The sequence below is a fragment of the Pelodiscus sinensis genome, chromosome 25 (assembly GCF_049634645.1).
Source record: "Pelodiscus sinensis isolate JC-2024 chromosome 25, ASM4963464v1, whole genome shotgun sequence".
Classification (NCBI taxonomy): domain Eukaryota; kingdom Metazoa; phylum Chordata; order Testudines; family Trionychidae; genus Pelodiscus; species Pelodiscus sinensis.
The window spans coordinates 16,243,208-16,260,708 of record NC_134735.1 but is presented as its reverse complement, the minus strand read 5'-3'; the positions used below and the strand labels follow the sequence as shown (position 1 = coordinate 16,260,708).

Genomic DNA, 17,501 nt, shown 5'->3' with positions numbered 1-17,501 from the left:
CAGAGATGTCTATCTGAAGTAACCAGTCCCTCTCCCTGGACGCCCGCAGAAAATGATTAAATCTGCTGATCAGAGGATACAGGCCATACACCTATCTGTTAAGTTTAGCTACTTTAGTTTAATATAAAGCACCGGGATGGGTTTGTAACAAAACAGGAATAAGAGCATGAAGAAAGAACACAGATTTGTAATAAGGAAGAGAGAGAAATTGGGGTTACAAACAAAGCAAAAATCACATGTTGTTAGTGCCTCAAAAATTCTAACAAGTTATGTCTGTGTCTGAACAATTTCTCACTTGTATCAAGTTATTAGCAACTCCAGCAGAAAGGAGCCAACTTTCACAGACTCAGAGGGTGCTGGCCTTTTTATCCCATCAGTGATGGATAACTAAGGAGTTCTGGCCCCTTCTTTTTATAGTCCAATAGCCCTTTGAAAGGTATTCTTCTGAAGTGTACTCGCTCAAAAAGTTCTTCTCCCCTGCTGTTCATCTGTTCCTCTTGATAATATCCCAGTTGACTCATATGTAACTGTAATGTCCAATGTCTCTGACATCACCTTGCTCAGTTTACACAGGAGACCAGACAGGTATTTTCGGAGGTATCCTGAAATAGTGCTGCATTGTAGATGTAGGGTACGTCTAGACTACAGGGTTTTGTCGACAGGAGTTTTGTCAACAGATACTGTCGACAAAGCTTCTGTCGACAAAGAGCATCTAGACTACATTCAGTTCTGTCGACAAAGCAAGCTGCTTTGTCGACAAAACCCTGTAGTCTAGACACAACCCTACAGGCAATAACACCTTCTGTCGACAGAACTCGGTTGACAGAAGGTGTTATGCCTCGTAAAATGAGGTTTACCAGCGTCGACAAAACTGCTGAGTTCTGTTGACGTTATGTCGACAGAACTCAGCAGTAGTGTAGACGCAGGTATAGTTTTGTCGACAAAAGTCCACTTTTGTCGACAAAACTCTGTAGTCTAGACACACCCGTAGACTTATAGAGCAATACTACAGAATTCAGGCATCTGATTCAATTGCTTAATCTTTAGGATTCAGACCCCCTGGTTTCCCCCTGGGCTGTCTTGGCACTAATTACCACAGTTACCTGGAACAAGCATTTGTTTGACTGGAATCATTTTGGGACGAGAATAGTTTTAAAGGGGTCTTGATTTTCTTCCCTTATCTTTTCACTCAATCCATATACAGTATCACATCAGACCTTTCATCACTGGATAGCAAGTACACTCACCTTGGGAGATGGAAGGCAAGTGCCTATAGTCTAACCCACTAGACTGCAACCATCCAGTGGTGCCCCATACACAGGCTAGACATGGGTCCCAAATAAAATTGGATCTAGCCTCAGCCTTTCCCAGCGTGAAGGTCCGGAATCATAGAAACTGGATAGGGTTGCCAGACAGTTGAACCAAAAATACTGAACACCTCCCCACAAAAAAAAAAAAAAAACACCAAGGAAAAAATTCTGTTGAGGAAAAAAATGGGGGAGGGGGACCAACATTGCTGAGCAAAAAAAAAAAGGACTCCAAGAATTAAGCACAAAAAAATTTTAAATAATAAAACAGCATTAAAACAACATGGCCCCTTTCAGAGGCTATGCCTACACTTGCAGCCTAATTCGAACTACCTGTTAAACCTCATTGCAGGAGGAATAACAGGTAGTTCGAACTAGGGCTTTATTTCGAACGCCTGTTTCACTGCCGCATGTAGACACGGGCAGTTACTTCGGGCTTGTAAATTTCAAAAAACGGCGCCTGGCTGGGAAGATTCAAATCAAGCGCGGGATATTTAAATCCTGGGCTTGATTTGCATTTCCAAATTGCATTTGCAGCCCTAGGTTGAATTAGGCTGCAAGTGTAGACATACCCAGAGTGAGTGCAGAGTTAGAATATGGACAGGAACAGGGGAGAGGTTGAGCACTAAGACCCAGGGAAGGCATTGTTTCCCCTTGGTCTTTAGGCTTTTTGCCGGTGGCCATTTTGTGTTCTTGTTCAAGCCAGAACATAGCTTCCCTGGGGAACCAGGTAACATCGGGTCTGGGGGGCAGGGGATGCCAGTAAACCTCCTTGCAGGAGACATAAGGGATCTGTCGAAAAGGGCTTTCTTTCTCGACAGATCCCCCTCTAGCCTGCCACTTTTTGCCAACGAAGTGCTGAGACTGCAAAACACGGCAGCCATTTTAATGCAAATTAGGCACGAGATATTTAAATCCTTGCCTCATTTGCAATGTCGACCTACCTAATCTGCATCCCTCTGCTGACAGAGGGATGCAGTCAAGACATACCCATCTTGTCCAGTTACAGTTAAGCATAAGAGAAAACGAAAAGTAAAATTTGAACAGTACAGTCCAAACACAGTAAGAAGAGACAGTGAGGTCCCAAAAGCTTAGATTTAGTTCACCAAAGTCTCAGTTTGTGCCTCTGTTCATCAAATCTGTGCCATACGCTGAGTCGGCACCATCTCTCCACTTGCTTGTAGGTATCCTCAGCTGGAGTCCAGGCAGACTCTTCCTCTGCTGTGATCACAGCTAGGCAGCCAGCTCACTGATTAGCCAGTCAGTTAACTCACAAAAGAAAACCCCGTTACAAGAAAATACAGAAAGTGACAGTAACAAAATAGAAATGGCTCTTTCCCTATTGCTACATTTAAAGAGATGCCGAAGAATCCCACTGACTAAGACACGAACTCAAACAGTTTGGCTAAAAATCCAAACAGCACTCAGATCATCCGGTTAGGGATGCCAGATGTTCCAACAACAATACCGCACACACTTGACATTAGATGACAATCGACATTCCATCGCATTTAGAACATACTGGACATTGATATTTTCTCAATTTGTTTCCCAAACAGAAAACTCAAATACTGGACTGTCCGATTCAAAGCCAGATACCTGGTAACCCTACATCTAGCTGACACAGAGGATGTTATTTTTCCTCCCAGTTTCCCCTTGCTCTAATTAACACTGCCCATGTGCCCTGATAGAGGGTGAACATCGTCATGGCCTGCTGCACAGTGCGGAACATCAGTCCTCTCTCTGCTCCTGGCTTGGCTTCTGCCAGCTCACACAGGACACAAGGCCCTTAGAAAAGCAACTGCCCTGCCTGCTTGCTCATGGCCTAGGACCCCGAACTACCACACAAACTCCAGAAGTGTCTGGGTGTGGAGCTCTAAATCTGCCCAGAAACAGTAACACTCAGCTCACTCCTACCTTCCGCACAGGGGTCTCTTAAAGAGATAGCTCCCTGTTAGGTGCATGCTTTGCATTAAACAGCCATAGCAGCAACCGTTCCATGAGTCCCTGCAGCTGAGGGATTTAAAACACAATAACTCCACATGCAAATGATGTTACTGTTCTCAAGTGCCCATCTTTGAGCATTTGGTCCATGGCTTCGTACAGGGCGGGTGCCCTGGTTTGTATGCAGCACATCGTGTGCCAAAAGCCAAGCAAGATGTACAAGCTGGCTGGGTTCTTGTTGCTGTTCTAATGAACGGGTGGCAGTGGGACTGACATTCCTCCTTGCTTTCAGGCTTTAAGATGTTTGCCGTAGGAGTGGGCAATGCAGTTGAAGATGAATTAAGGGAAATTGCCTCAGAGCCAGTGGCAGAGCACTACTTCTACACTGCTGATTTCAAAACCATCAACCAAATTGGGAAGAAACTGCAGACAAAAATCTGTGTCGGTGAGTAGGGGAGAGAGCAAGAGGATGTTTATAGTTGTAGAGATTGCAGGTGGAAAACAGTGAGCTCGGAAGTAGGAGGAGAACACACCTAGAAGGTTTTCTCTAAAAGATGGTGGGTGCTTGTGGGTTGGTTGGTTTTTGGGGAGGTATGTGGTTTTGTTGAGTTCTCTGTTTTTGGTGGGGGTGGAGTCAAAATGTTTTGATAGAAAAAATGTTAGTCTGCCCAAATCAGAATACTTCGTACTTCTGCCCTAGTGTTTTTCAGTCAAAAGTCACAGCATCCTTTTAAAGCAGAAATTCATTAACACCTCACAGCCTTCCTGAACTCCACCATCCAGGAATTTCTCTAGGGGTCTCCATCCCTGGCCAGTTAAACTGGCTCTCTCAGCCCTTTTGCCACCGGAATGGCACAAAAGGCCTGTGCTCTAGTCACGTACCTGATTTAGGTCTTTTAATTGGCTGGGAGAAGCCAGGTGCCACACTCATTTCGGTTTGTCTGTAATACAATCCCTTTTGAAAACAACATGTGGTCAATTCCAAAATTTCAGGGAATGGTCAAGGCATGAATAAGTAGAACCCTACAGATTTTTTTTTGCAGAAAATCAGAAAAGCCATTTCTGTGTAACAAGGATTTTAAAAGCCCTAGTTAAATCATTAATGTAATAAAAATGTGGCTAATACACCGAGCTTGGTCTACCTAGAGAGTCACACACAATGACATGTGTGACTAGTTAGTTTAAGGTTAAACTCAGCAATAGCCATTCAGAGAACCTAGATAAAGGATGTATTGGTTTTCCCAAGACCTCTGGCGGGAGAAAAGGTTTTCACTTTATCTCATTTGCCACATAGTTTAGATTTTGATATATTCTTTTCTTACTTTGTCTGATGGCTGATTCATCATTGCCTTTGTTCTTGTCCACAGAGGAGGACCCATGTGAATGTAAAGCCATTGTGAAGTTCCAGACAAAAGTAGAGAACCTCATAAAGTCATTAACAAGAAAACATATCCTTTGAAGCAACTTATTTTCACAATATTGGGTTCCATTTTCTGGAGAGTACAGATTAGCCAGAATTTCCAACCAGAGAGACATATTAGTGCATTGGTCAAGAAACTGGAGTAGGAGTCAGGAGATTTGGGTGCTGTATAAAAATTCATTGCTTGTATACAGAGAAGTTAGACAAAAACATAAAGTATTCTTGCCAGAAGGCTGCAACAGACACACAAGAATCCCAAAACAGAGAGAGACAAAGCAAGCTGCTCCCTAAAAGCAGAGTGGCACAGTTCAAACCACCTTGCTCTAGGCCAGGGGAGGGCAATCATTTTCACAGAGGGATGGCCACTTCACAAATTTTGGTACGTGGTCACCGGCCAGTTCTAGGCCCCCGGAAAGGGTGGGGCCTCAAGCAGAAGGGGTGGGGCTGGAATCTACAGGGAGAAACAAAGAGACTGTGAGTGTGAAAGAGATAGAATTTGTGCTGCAGATTGATTGTGCGTGTCAGTGTGTGTGTGTGTGTGTGTGTGTGTGTGTGTGACAGTGACTGTGCGTGTGGCACAGGTACAGTGTGGCACAGACTGGGGGGGGTGACAATGAGATAGGGAGTGTGTGTGCTGGCTGATGCTTGGTAAGTTTCTGAGAGAGGCCAGGCACTATCTATTTAAGGGAAATCTGCCCTGTTCCATTGTCTCCCCCATCCAGCTTTGCACTTTTCTGGGTCACTTACCATCCACACTTCAGATTGGAGCAGCTCCACTGTGTGTCTCCCTCACCCCTGTGCTGCAGCAATGGGGTACAGGGCAGAGGAACACTTCAGCTCTCCCTTCTCCGCTCCACAGCTAGCAGGAGAATTGAGAGGAGGGGAGGGGCAGCTGAACACAGGCTGCCAGCTGTAAGTATTCACCTCTGCTAATCAGCTGGGTGGGTCGGAGAGAAAGGCTTGGTGGGCCAAATCCGGCCTCAGGGCCAGAGTTTGTCCACCCTTGCTCTAGGCTGTCTGCGGACTGACTGAGCTCATCCTTCCTTGCAGAGCCCCCTAGACTGCACGTTGTCCCAAGAAACCTGTTTCAAATTAAAGAGATGAGCTATAGGTCCAACACTGCTTTCTACTACAACACATTCTGTATGGGGATTCTATTCACAAAGAAGGCAGCGCCTGCAAGGCAGACAGGACATGGCAGGAGAACAAGACAGACAAACAGGATGGCACTTGCCGAACAATGACAAACAACAGTGGTGTGCAAGCACCACAGCAAAGAGAAGTTTTCAGAAGGGATTTGAAAGACATTATGGTGGCAGCTGTAGGGCTAAGATGGGGAGTTTTCCCCATGCACGCAAGGCATGTTTTGTTGCACATGCCCATGAGAGCAGGAGCAGTGGGGAGTGGAATGGGAATTAGCCATGGAAGGCTGGACAGTCAAAGGAAGTTTTGAGGAGGGACCTGAAGTAGGACTAAGAATTCCTGCCATGCCAGAGGAGGGAGGCTCTCTTAGCGGGTAAATAAAAGAGCACCCAAGAGTAGGGAAAAGAAAAGAAAGTAAGAGAAGAGGCGTGGGCAGACCACATTGCTCATGAGAGGCCCTGCTGCAAGGTGCATACTAAGTACAAATCTACAAGTCTGTCATCACAAAGAGATGCTGCTTTCAGTATGCAATTGGTGCCTGTTCCTACTGAGTTGATGGCAAAACTCCAGTTCACTTCAGTGAGAACAGGAGAATTGTATTTCATCATAGACAGACCTTCAATTTAGCAGACAAGGGTAGAACGAGAAACAGTGGCTGGACGTAGAAGTTGGAGAAATTCCAGATGGAAATAAGTCACAACTTTTTAATAGTAAGGGTAATTGATAAACCACTGTGTGAACTCACTGAGGGCATGTCTACACTAGGACATTATTTTGAAATAACTTATTTCGAAATAACTCCCAAAATAACAATTTAAAAATGGCGTGTCCACACTACAGGGAAGCCTTGAAATTAATCTGAGGCATGCTCCCTTAATGTGGATGTGCTACCTCAATGTAGAGCCCTAGGAAGTATGGGGGAGTAATTACTCTGAATGATTCTGGGGAGTAGTTATTTCAAAATAGCAGCAGTGAAGCGTCCACACTACCGCTATTTCAAAATAATTATTTTTGAAATAACTATTTCAAAAAATGTGTTCTTCCTTGTGGAAATCAGGAGCTATTATTTTGAAATAACCAGCCCTTTATTCTGAAATAACGGGCTTGGTAGGGTGGATACTCCGCTTGTTATTTCAAAAATAGCCAATTAGCCCGTCATAAGACGGGATTTTTAGGTCTCTCCTCCACGTCGGTCTTCTCTCCTGAGCCTCTGGTCTCTTGCTCCATCTCTCTCTTTTTCTCTCTTCTCCTCCTACTGCCTCCTCCCCCCCCAGCTCTCCTCCGCCTCCTGCCTCTCTCTTTCTCTTCTCCTCCCCCTCCTGCCTGTCACTCAGGTGACCACGGAGCCCAAACAGTCCGTGCTGCATGGGGAGCGCGGAGCCCAAATGATCGCTTGCGCCACTTGCTCCCACATGGCGGCCCGGCTGAGCGGTGCAGAAGTCAGCCGAGCGCCACGGCGGGAGGCAAAGGGGGACGGGGCGGTGACGTTCACGGCCAGGGGGCGAGGTCTGGAGCTGTTGTCATGCCGCATGACACCACCCCACCACCCTTCGCCTCCCGCCGTGGCGCTCAGCTCTCTTCTGCATCACTCAGCCGGGCCGCCACGGGGGAGCCCAAACGGCCGCTTGCTGCGCTTGCTCCCCCGCGGCGGCCCGGCTGAGCGGCGCAGAAGTGGCGGGGGAGCAAGCGGCTCAAGCGGCCATTTGGGCTCTGGACTCCCCATGCAGCCCGGGCATTTCAGGCAACAGCGCCCCCCAGAGGGAACAGCCAGCGTTTCAGCGTTACAGACTCTCAGACACTGGGCTACTATATGTATGACTAGCCAATTAGCCCATCATAAGACGGGATTTTCAGGTCTTCTCTCCTAAGCTCTCTTGCTCCATCTCTCTCTCTCTCTCCTCCTACTGTACCCCCCTACTCCCTCGCCAGGTCTGCTTCCCGCCCCCCTTCCTCTGTCCCCCCCTCCTCCCGTCCAGCCCCCCGGCCCCGATCCCCCGCCAGCCCTGCTTCCCACCCGCCTTCCTCCGGGCCCTTCCATCCTCCTCTCCAGCCCCACGGCCCCCGATTCCCCCCAGCTCTGCTTCCCGCCCCCTTCCGGCCAGCCACGCCCCCCTCCCGGCTGGTTTCCCCCTCCCCCCAGACAAGTGTGTCCATTATTTTAGCGGGGTCTACCTGGCAACACTAGCCAGGGCCCAGCTGAGCAGACCCCAAACAGCCACTTGCCGCCGCTTGCTCCCCCGCCGGGGCCGAGCTGAGACTCACAGACACTGGGCTACTATATATATGATAACTCCCTAGAGTAGGCCAGGGCTGAGGGATAAGGTAGATTCCCCATCACTTTCCACTGGAACTGGATGTCTTTCTACGTGAGATGCTATAGTTCAGCCTCAAGTTACCAGCCCCGCCCTGAGTGTCACATAGTATATCCCCTCCTCTAAAGGTATCATTGGTGAAATTCTATGGCTGATGTTATACAGGACGTCAGACTATATCGATGTTTTTCAGTCTCTGCTTCACAACCCCCACAGGAGGCACAAAAAGGTTACAAGGGATTGAGAATTTTATGAGAATCTAAAATAAAGAAAATCTTCTCTCCCCACAACTCATCTTCCAAGATCATCACCTCAAAACACATACACATTGTTATGTGTTTCACTCTTGCTTTGATAGCAAATGTACGGTGGTTGGCCATTGTTTTCCTTGGAATGAACGATGACTTTTCAGGTGATAAAACCACTGACTTGATTTTTGTAACTGGCCAGATCCTCAGCAGACATACATTGGGGTATCTCCACTAACTTTGATGCATGAAGTGCATTGCTACCTTTATTCCTTAACTCTTGCTCACTGGAAGCTGTGACAAAAAGGATTGCAGCCCTGGAAAACAAGATCATCTAAACACCCAGAACACTATGATATTGCTCCATCCTAACAGAAGAGAATTGTGCCAGGAGATCTTCGTGCAGACAGAGGAGCAGTTCAGCTGCAGCGCTGCATCCAGCTTTCTAAATTTAAAAAAAGAAAAAGAAAAAATAGTCTAATCTAGCTGCCTTCTTCTAAAAAGGAAACATTATAATGTTAGAGCAGGCATTATAGTAAAGGGCAAAGCACTGTGAATCACTGTGTGCCCAAATGCATTAACGTCCCTTGCATCCTATAGTATGAATATATAAAAACTCAGAAATATATTTTTTAATCTAAAGCTTAATATATATATATATATATATTGTTACTAAGTACTTGATTATGAGTTCTGTGAATCCTTGCGGTATTCTGCATCTTTTGTTTCTGTGCGTACTGTAATTTTATTTAAAAATCAAATTGGATTAAAAACAACTCGGATCTCTAGTGTGGAACCCCCTCTCCCCCAAGACAACCAATGTATTATTATAAGGACAAAGTAAGTAGGTGAAACTAAGCAGTGAGTGCTGAGTGTGGCTTTTGAAATGTGCTAGGATGGGACATTCCTACAGCCAGGTTTGACCCACAGCTGCTGTACTGTAGATGAAAGTAAGCTTAGTTCTCCCAGGGTACATCTACACTGCGGCGCTATTTCCGGATATTCCAGTATTCCAAAATAGCTATTCTGTGTCTTTTGAGCAAGCCCGTTATTTTGAAATGTCATGGGCTCACTATTCCAATGTCCCTGTAAACCTCGTTCCACAAGGGTTAAGGGACGTGTTGGAATGTGGTTTATTTTGAAATTAAATTATGAAATAAGCTATTTCAAAATGAACTTGAAATAAGCTACGCAATTTGCTAAGGGTGCAGTGTAGATGCATCCTCAGTCAATTTACACCCCTGTAATATATTGGCTAAGCCAGCACCTGTCCCATGTTTAGCCTTCCATGGTGAAGTCCTGAAATGCACAATGAACTTGGCTCTGCATGGCTTTATGTCACACAAGGTAGTGCTACCAACACCAACCCCATGGGACATGCTGTTACCCAACTGCTTGGCTGTGCGGTTCCTTCTGGCAGCATTCTCAAAAAATGCAGTTCAAGCTTAAACTGTATTAAAACCTAAGACAAAGACACGGTGCAGTAAGCTGCAATCAGAGATGCTGTCAATGGAATTAGGCTATAGGTACTATGATGTTCTCTCTCCCTGCAGGGCACCAGCTTCCTCTTCCACCCATTTCTGGAGGCATCTGTGAATTCTTATGTTGACCATCTCATCTCAAAGTGCTAGTGTTAGAGCCATTCTCCTTCCCCAGCTGGTGGTGACCCTGTCTATACAAACAACCAGCCTGGTCCCGAGGTGTCTGATACTGCATGCCACACCTAGTCATAGTCTCCGTGAGAAGCAAGGAACATCCAGTCTCAGCGACGCATGCCATGTTATGCATCCCTCCAAATGTGAGCATGAGTGGTTGGGTTTGGGAATTATTATTTTTTTCCTGTCAGAATATTTATACTGGAGTGTATGTAAAAAGCTTTTCAGAATAACTGAAGCTTGTTCAGAAATGTCACCATAGATGACGTTTTTGGATGGAAGAAAAAATTAAAAAGTTTGCTCCAAACTTTGAAAGGCTGGTTGTTTTGTGTTACCGGTTGTAATTATTTTGGTAATTATTCTATTATGTTCAGTGCCCAAAACGTTCAGTAAACTTATATTGACTGAGGCTCCTGTCAGATTTGTACCAATGGGAGTTAATGGAAAGGCTCTCAGGAAAGGCACCACTGTGAGAGGGTCTGTGGATTAAGTCAAGTTCCTGTACTGAAGAGTTTGCAATCTAAGAGTACGTCTACACTAGCTCGTTAGTTCAAGCTAGGTAGGGTAATGAGGGCAAGCGGAGTTGCAAATGAAGCCTGGGATTTAAATATCCCGGGCTTCATTTGCATGTTCCCGGGCGCCGCCATTTTTAAATCCCCCTTAGTCCGAACTCCGTGCCCACGGTTACACGGTTACCTATGGAGTAGGTAGTTTGAATTAAAGATCCTAATTCGAACTACCATTACTTTTCATTCCTACCTCCGTGTCGCATAGGGCTTCATTTGCAACTCAGCTTGCCCTCATTACCCTACCTAGCTTGAACTAATGAGCTAGTGTAGACGTATCCTAAAGGGCTAATTCTGCCCTCTGATATATGGGTGTAAATCTGAAATAACTCCACTTATTTCCTACTCTAGCATTATACCCATGTATCCCAATGCTAATAATCTTGTAAACCCCTAATGGTATGAGTAATTCCTATCCACTGCTTTCTGTGGGTCTATTTACTAGGCTAATATTCTATACAGTGCTACAGACTTTCTTAAAGAAGAGCCATTTATTATAGAACACAGCTAAAATTGCAGCCAATCAAATAGGCTTGCATATTATTAGAGTCCCAGCTTTGTCTCTTTTGTTTACCACTGAGTCCACCCAGCTTGTGTCTCCAAACAGCAAGGAGTGACATAGAGCAGTTTAAAATTATACTGCAACTAAATATATCAGCACAGACAGAGACTACTTAGGGAATTAGGAGAGTTACAGGATAGGATCCTGAATGGATATACAGTCTTTGGCTAGGTCTACACTGCAAGGATAAGTTGGAAAATGAAATGCAATTTGAGGTACGCAAATTGCATATCTTTTTCTGCTTTACTGTCAAAAGAGGCTTTTCTGAAATTTGGTGCATCTACACAGTGCCAGATTTCAGAAAAATGTGCTTTTTCGACATGTCCCTTATTCCTCTTCAAACAAGGTTTACAGGGACAGCGAAAGAGTGAGTCTGTTTTTTTTTTGAAAAATTTCCCGGAAAAGCAGTGTAGTCTAGATTCAGCCTTAGTTTCAGTCATATGGGGCAGAATATAGTCAAAAGAAAGTAGAGAAAAAGGAAATAAGTAACATCACAAAAAGTTGGTGTAGCACAGATGAAGCATATGCAGGGTTCATGCTGGCTGGATGAGCTGTTGCTACTATTCTCTCTCTCTTAATTTTACATATTTGTATAATGGCTGCATCCCGTATTGACAAATCCAATGGAATGTCACTGCTTTGACTGCTTCAGCCATAATTTTCCGGCAACATAAACACAAAGGCACAAAAGCATGTACACACGCAAACACACACACACATTTAGCCAGATGCAAAGAAGAATTAGATATTTATAGGAATAAGAAGGACATCTAGATTTATAATAGCTACAGTGAACAAAAGGAGCATTGAAAGGGAGATAAAAGCTCATTTTGTAGGGTTTAAAAGCAATCTTGATTTGGGAGTAGGAGGAAACATTCATGAAGCAAATATTTTCTATCTGCCTATTGCAGCATTTCTTGCATCTCTGTTTTTACATCTGGTGCTAGCCTATGTCAGAGACAGGATACTGGACTAGGCAGACCATGAGTCCATTATGTCGGCTCCTATTCCTATCTCTTGGGGTGAACTGCAAATCACTAAGGACTGATGACCATGGGACAACAACTGCAATTGCAAACTATGTAACCCACATCATGTTAGATCAAACCTCAGACTGCTGCCATTTGTTAATTTCCTCCAGGGTAGATGGACCCAGCATCACTGAATTATCCCAGAGAAGTTATTTTTATTGCATCTGTAGATCTCATTTAGTTTCAGTGTCTGATTTATACATAACCAAGGCTGAATCAATACCTCCAGGATGCACATACAAAAAGAACATGTTTAGGGTTTTGCTCATATTGCTATGCAATGCCAGAAGCACTCAGGACATAAGCCTAACATCAGCCAAGTAGGAAAATGAACTATTTTAGTGGTTACCCCTAGGAAAAATACAGTCACATATAAAAATATAACCTAACTCTTGCAATTTGAACACCTCCCTCAAATCTCATGGACTTCAGCACATCTCACAGGATTGGGCATTACTGGATAACTGCCATGCAGATTAGGAAATGATCCAAATATATCCCCAAAAGATGGAATGTACAGAAACTACCAATGGAAGAAAGCTCTTTGGTTGTCTTGCCCATCTTCTTACAGCACGTCATCTAGTGCTTCCTCCAGGCTAGTTTCAAATGTCCCCAGGGATGGAGTTTTCTCACTGTGAGAAAGATTTAGCTGATACTCAGGATAAATTCTCCCATTCACAATCCTGTCACGTTGCTCTTTGCCCCTTCCAGGCTAGTGTTAAGTCTGTCTCAGTCCTGGTATAGAGCTCTGGAGGTGTTTGCCTTTAAATTCTATCCTTCTGCTTGTGTTTCCAAATACATCTTATCCCCTTCTTGGGGCTTAAACTACTTCCCCAGTTGCAGTGGGAGGACCCAGGCCTGCCACTCTGGGTCCCAAACCAGAGACCCTACAAATAGCAGCCACATGCTGCTTCTTGCAGTAACTGTTCCTGCTATTCCCTGGGCCAATTCCCACATAGCCCCTTCCCTTTCACCCTTACCTCGGGGTTCTCTGTCTGTTTCCTGCCTGTGCAGGATCTCTCCCACGTCCCCTAGCCTGGAGAGCCTCACCACCTCCCACTCTTTCCTCTCCCTTCCAGTCCCAGCCACCAACTGACCTATTCCTCATGACCACTCCCCAAATAATTCCTCTTCTTTCTCAGTGTTTGCACTTACCAAATACTAGTAGGCTTACCTGGCATGCATTGCCCAGATCCTTCAAGGCAGGGGGCTGGCAATGTGAGGAGTGCAGGAGTCAGGGCAGGACCTTGAGATGTGGGGGTAGTTCAGCAGGCTGGGGAGGTGCAAGAGTGAGGGTTAGGAATGAGACGGGCCACAGAGTAGGGGGTCCCATCTGGCACAGGCCTTTTCTCTCTCTCAGTATGCTGGCAGGCCAGATGAGCCTCAGCCCTGCTAGCCATGCTGTTGGTGGTATGGCTGCCCCCCATGGACACTGCAGGATAGCTCTCCACTGTGGGCTCACTGCCCCCAGTGGCAACTCTTAGATCACATCCCTTCGAACAGCAGATCCTCCCTCTTCATGTTATGGAAAGCTTTCCTTTTCCCAGGCTTCCGGTTGTCCTGGCACAATCAAATCCCGACCTTGCTAGGAGAAGAGGAAGCTGCCTACTGAATTTGGTGGCCCCAGCTCTTACTGTTTAGGAACAAATGATCTTGCAGATAGACACACTCTAAAGTATACAGGCAGTCCCCGGGTTACATGGATCCGACTTACATCGGATCCCTACTTACAAACGGGGTGAGGCAACCCCGCACTAGCTGCTTCCCCCAAGCAGACAAGGGAGACACGAAGCTAGCGCCCCCCTCCCGCTCCAGCAGACCAGGGAGACGTGGAGCAGCTTTTCTCAGCAGACACCTCAGCTTGAGAATAAAGGACAGAGGGTATGTCTACACTACCCCGCTAGTTCGAACTAGCGGGGTAATGTATGCATACCGCACTTGCTAATGAAGCCCGGGATTTGAATTTCCCGGGCTTCATTAGCATAAGCGGGGAGCCGCCATTTTTAAATCCCCGCTGCTTCGAACCCCGTGTAGCGCGGCTACACGGGGCTCGAACTAGGTAGTTCGGACTAGGGTCCTATTCCGAACTACCGTTACTCCTCGTGAAACGAGGTGTACCGGTAGTTCGGAATAGGCACCCTAGTCCGAACTACCTAGTTCGAGCCCCGTGTAGCCGCGCTACACGGGGTTCGAAGCAGCGGGGATTTAAAAATGGCAGCTCCCCGCTTATGCTAATGAAGCCCGGGAAATTCAAATCCCGGGCTTCATTAGCAAGTGCGGTATGCATACATTACCTTCCTACTTCGAACTAGGAGGGTAGTGTAGACATACCCTGAGGGAAGCAAGGTGTGGGAGAATAAAACTGAGCTCTGGAGAAATGTTTGGCTCGAGTTTCCCCTACAATATGTACCAGTTCTGACTTACATACAAATTCAACTTAAGAACAAACCTATAGTCCCTATCTTGTACATAACCCGGGAACTGCCTGTATATACAAGCATGGCAATTTGAGTTTGAATTCTCACTCTAAATAAAGTTTGGGTTTAGGCCCATTTCTAAACAACATAACCAAAAAACACCACCACACACAGAGCCTTCCTTGGGCTGCTTGTAGATTTCTCAGAAGCCCAGATTGGCTAGATTGGGGGTACATCTAGACTGGTGGGTTTTTCCAGGATACCAGATCTGAGAAAAACTCCGCTGCATCCAAGGAATGCGTTTGCTCTTTCGCTTTTTTTTCTGGAAGAGCTCTCTCTTTTGGGGAGCTCTGTATATCTTGTTCTACGAGGAATAAGAGCTCCGCCGAAAGAGGAGGCTTTTCCACCATTTGGCCCCGTCTAGATGGGACGAAATGGCGGAAAAACCTCTTCCGCAAAAGCAATTGGAAAAAGCTACGCAAATGGCTCTCTGCTTTTTCTGATAAAAGGGTGTAGTCTAAACCTAGCCTGAGAACACTGGCCACTAAGCCAATCATCCCTTAGCCCTGCTCCTTGTGTACACCCCTCTTTCTGGGGCTGCAATGAAGGAGAGAAAAAGGGTTGCTGTCATGGGGTTTCCTAGTGCCTGGGGCACCCCTAGTAATTCTCCGTAAAGTACAGCCCCTAATGTCAGGCTTTGTTTCCAAATTGGATTCACCCCCTATTAGGGTCAATACTGCTGCTTAGGCCTAATCATCAGTATAATGCACCCCTATTAGGATCAATATGGCCTTTGCGGCCTAGTCACTAGTCCAATTCACCCCCTATTAGGGTCAATACAGCCTCTTGGGCCTAGTCACAAATCTAGTCCATCCCTATTAGGGTAAATACGGCCTTTGCAGCCTAGTCACAAACACAGCTCCCCTCCCCCAGGGTACAGACGACCTTGGAGGCCTGGTTCCCTGATAGGCCTCCCAACGAGCCTGGAGCTGGGTTTCTGTGGGGTGGGGGCAGTAGGGGGACTCGGGCCCTCCCTCTCCACTGGGTCCCAGCCCAGGACCTTGTTGGCAGCAATAGCATACGCTGCCTGCTCAGCGGGGATTCCACCCAAAGAGCACTGAGCTCCTGGAGGCCAGTCCCTCTCCCTGGGCTCCTTCGTACCATCTCTGGGTATTGTTCTGGTCTTGGGGCCTGGCTCAGTGAGCTGGGGCATCGTAGGGGTCTTCCCGAGCCGGGGCTGTCACTGCAGCTGCTGCGGTTGCTGCTGCTCCTAGGGCTGCTGCTGCAGCGGCGGTGGTGGTGGCTGTTGCAGGGGCTGCTGCTCCTAGAGCTGCTGCGGCAGTGGTGGCGATGGCCTCTGCAGGGTCTGCTGGCTCCTGGGGCTGCTGCGGTGGCGGTGGTGATGGTCGCTGCAGGGTCTGCTGCTCCCGGGGCTGCTGTGGTGGCGGCTGTGGCAGGGGCTGCTGCTCCTGGAGCTGCTGCAGCAGCGGTGGTGGTGGTGATGGCCGCTGCAGGGTCTGCTGCTCCCGGGGCTGCTGTGGTGGCGGCTGTGGCAGGGGCTGCTGCTCCTGGAGCTGCTGCAGCAGCGGTGGTGGTGGTGATGGCCGCTGCAGGGTCTGCTGCTCCTGGGGCTGCTGTGGTGGTGACAGTGGCTACTGCAGGATCTGCTATTGCTGCAGCGGTATCTGATCTGGAGCCCATAACTGAGCTCCTTCCCCTCCAGCTGTATGCCCAAGCTGCCCCGTGTAGCCCTCTTTTATCCCAGCGCAGCTGGAGCATGCCCAGCAGGCTACAGGGGGTGTGGCCTCCTTTGCCCTCAGAGTCGAGTTAACCCCTTCTAGTCTAGTGCGGGAGAGGCTCGCCCCGTCACAGTTGCATACATCTTCATTGATCTTTCATCAGCACGATTTCTCCTGAGACAACTGCATCTGTGTAGAAATCTTTTACAGCAGATGGCAAGAATCTGACCCATAATATTAACTGCACTACTAGCATCAGATATTTGCCTGAGAGTCGACTCATCCCTCAGAAACGTGCACTGATACCTCTAGCCATTATTTCTCCACTTCTCTTTTCTCTACGTCTTTTCCCTTGTCACATGATTACTGTTTTTCCTTCACTCCGTCATGTGATCAACGGCAATTAGCTCCAGCACTGTAATTATTTTTTGCATAAACAATAGGATTGCAGCTCTCACCAATTAGCACCTTTATTTATTTATCTTTTAAATCACTGGATGTCTAATTTTAACATCAGGAGATAAAAGGGGAATCTGGACTGAGTGCTGAAGCAGACAGAGAGACAGCTGTAATGGCTCATTGAGTGCTGCAGGCACCATTATCCCAATGTAACAGGTTGATTACTCCTTAGAGTGGGTAAAGCTTTCAACATGCCCGTATTGATACCATCCCGGAAAAACTCTGCCACATCCAGGGAACACTTTTTTATGCAGAAGAGCAGACACGCTCTTTCAAAGCCCTGTCTTCCTCCTCCCACGAGGAAGAAGGGCTCTTCCAAAAGAGGAGGTTTTTCTAAAATTTGGCCCAGTGTAGATGGGCCAAATATCGGAAAAGCCTCTTCCTAAAAAAACTATCAGAAAAAGGAACACAAATTGCACAGCGCAATTCGCGTACCTTTTTCCGATAGATCATTGTAGTGTAGATATAACCTATGTAGGCAACACAGGAGTAAGGGTGTCAGCACCATGCCTCTAAAATAACCTTATGGTCCTCTTTTGCAACTCCCTCTTGGGCCATGACCCCCAATTTGCGAAATGCTGGTCTCTCCTGGGAAGTCTGTAGAGTACAGAGTACAAACACACATAAGAACGGCCAGACTGGGTGAGACTAACAGTCCATCTAGTCCAGTATCCTGTCTGCTGACAGTGGCCAATGCC

At 46.8% G+C, this 17,501-nt stretch overlaps 1 protein-coding gene and 1 long non-coding RNA gene across 2 annotated transcripts in view; one reads left to right on the top strand and one right to left on the bottom strand.

The window, feature by feature from the left end:
- Nucleotides 1-10,330, top strand: part of MATN1 (matrilin 1) — a 53,046-nt gene extending 42,716 nt beyond the window's left edge. The window contains exons 6-8 of the mRNA XM_006134553.4: nucleotides 3,544-3,696; nucleotides 4,619-4,699; nucleotides 8,663-10,330. Coding sequence (XP_006134615.1) covers nucleotides 3,544-3,696; nucleotides 4,619-4,699; nucleotides 8,663-8,712 — 284 coding nt within the window. The 3' untranslated portion in view covers nucleotides 8,713-10,330. The remainder of the gene's footprint in view (nucleotides 1-3,543; nucleotides 3,697-4,618; nucleotides 4,700-8,662) is intronic.
- A 1,308-nt stretch (nucleotides 10,331-11,638) lies between these two features.
- LOC142819942 (uncharacterized) lies at nucleotides 11,639-16,307 on the bottom strand. The gene is made up of 3 exons (XR_012897625.1): nucleotides 15,767-16,307; nucleotides 13,363-13,461; nucleotides 11,639-12,820 (listed from the first exon to the last, which is right to left on the bottom strand). It is a non-coding gene; the product is annotated as an uncharacterized LOC142819942 (long non-coding RNA).
- Nucleotides 16,308-17,501: the final 1,194 nt, after the last annotated feature.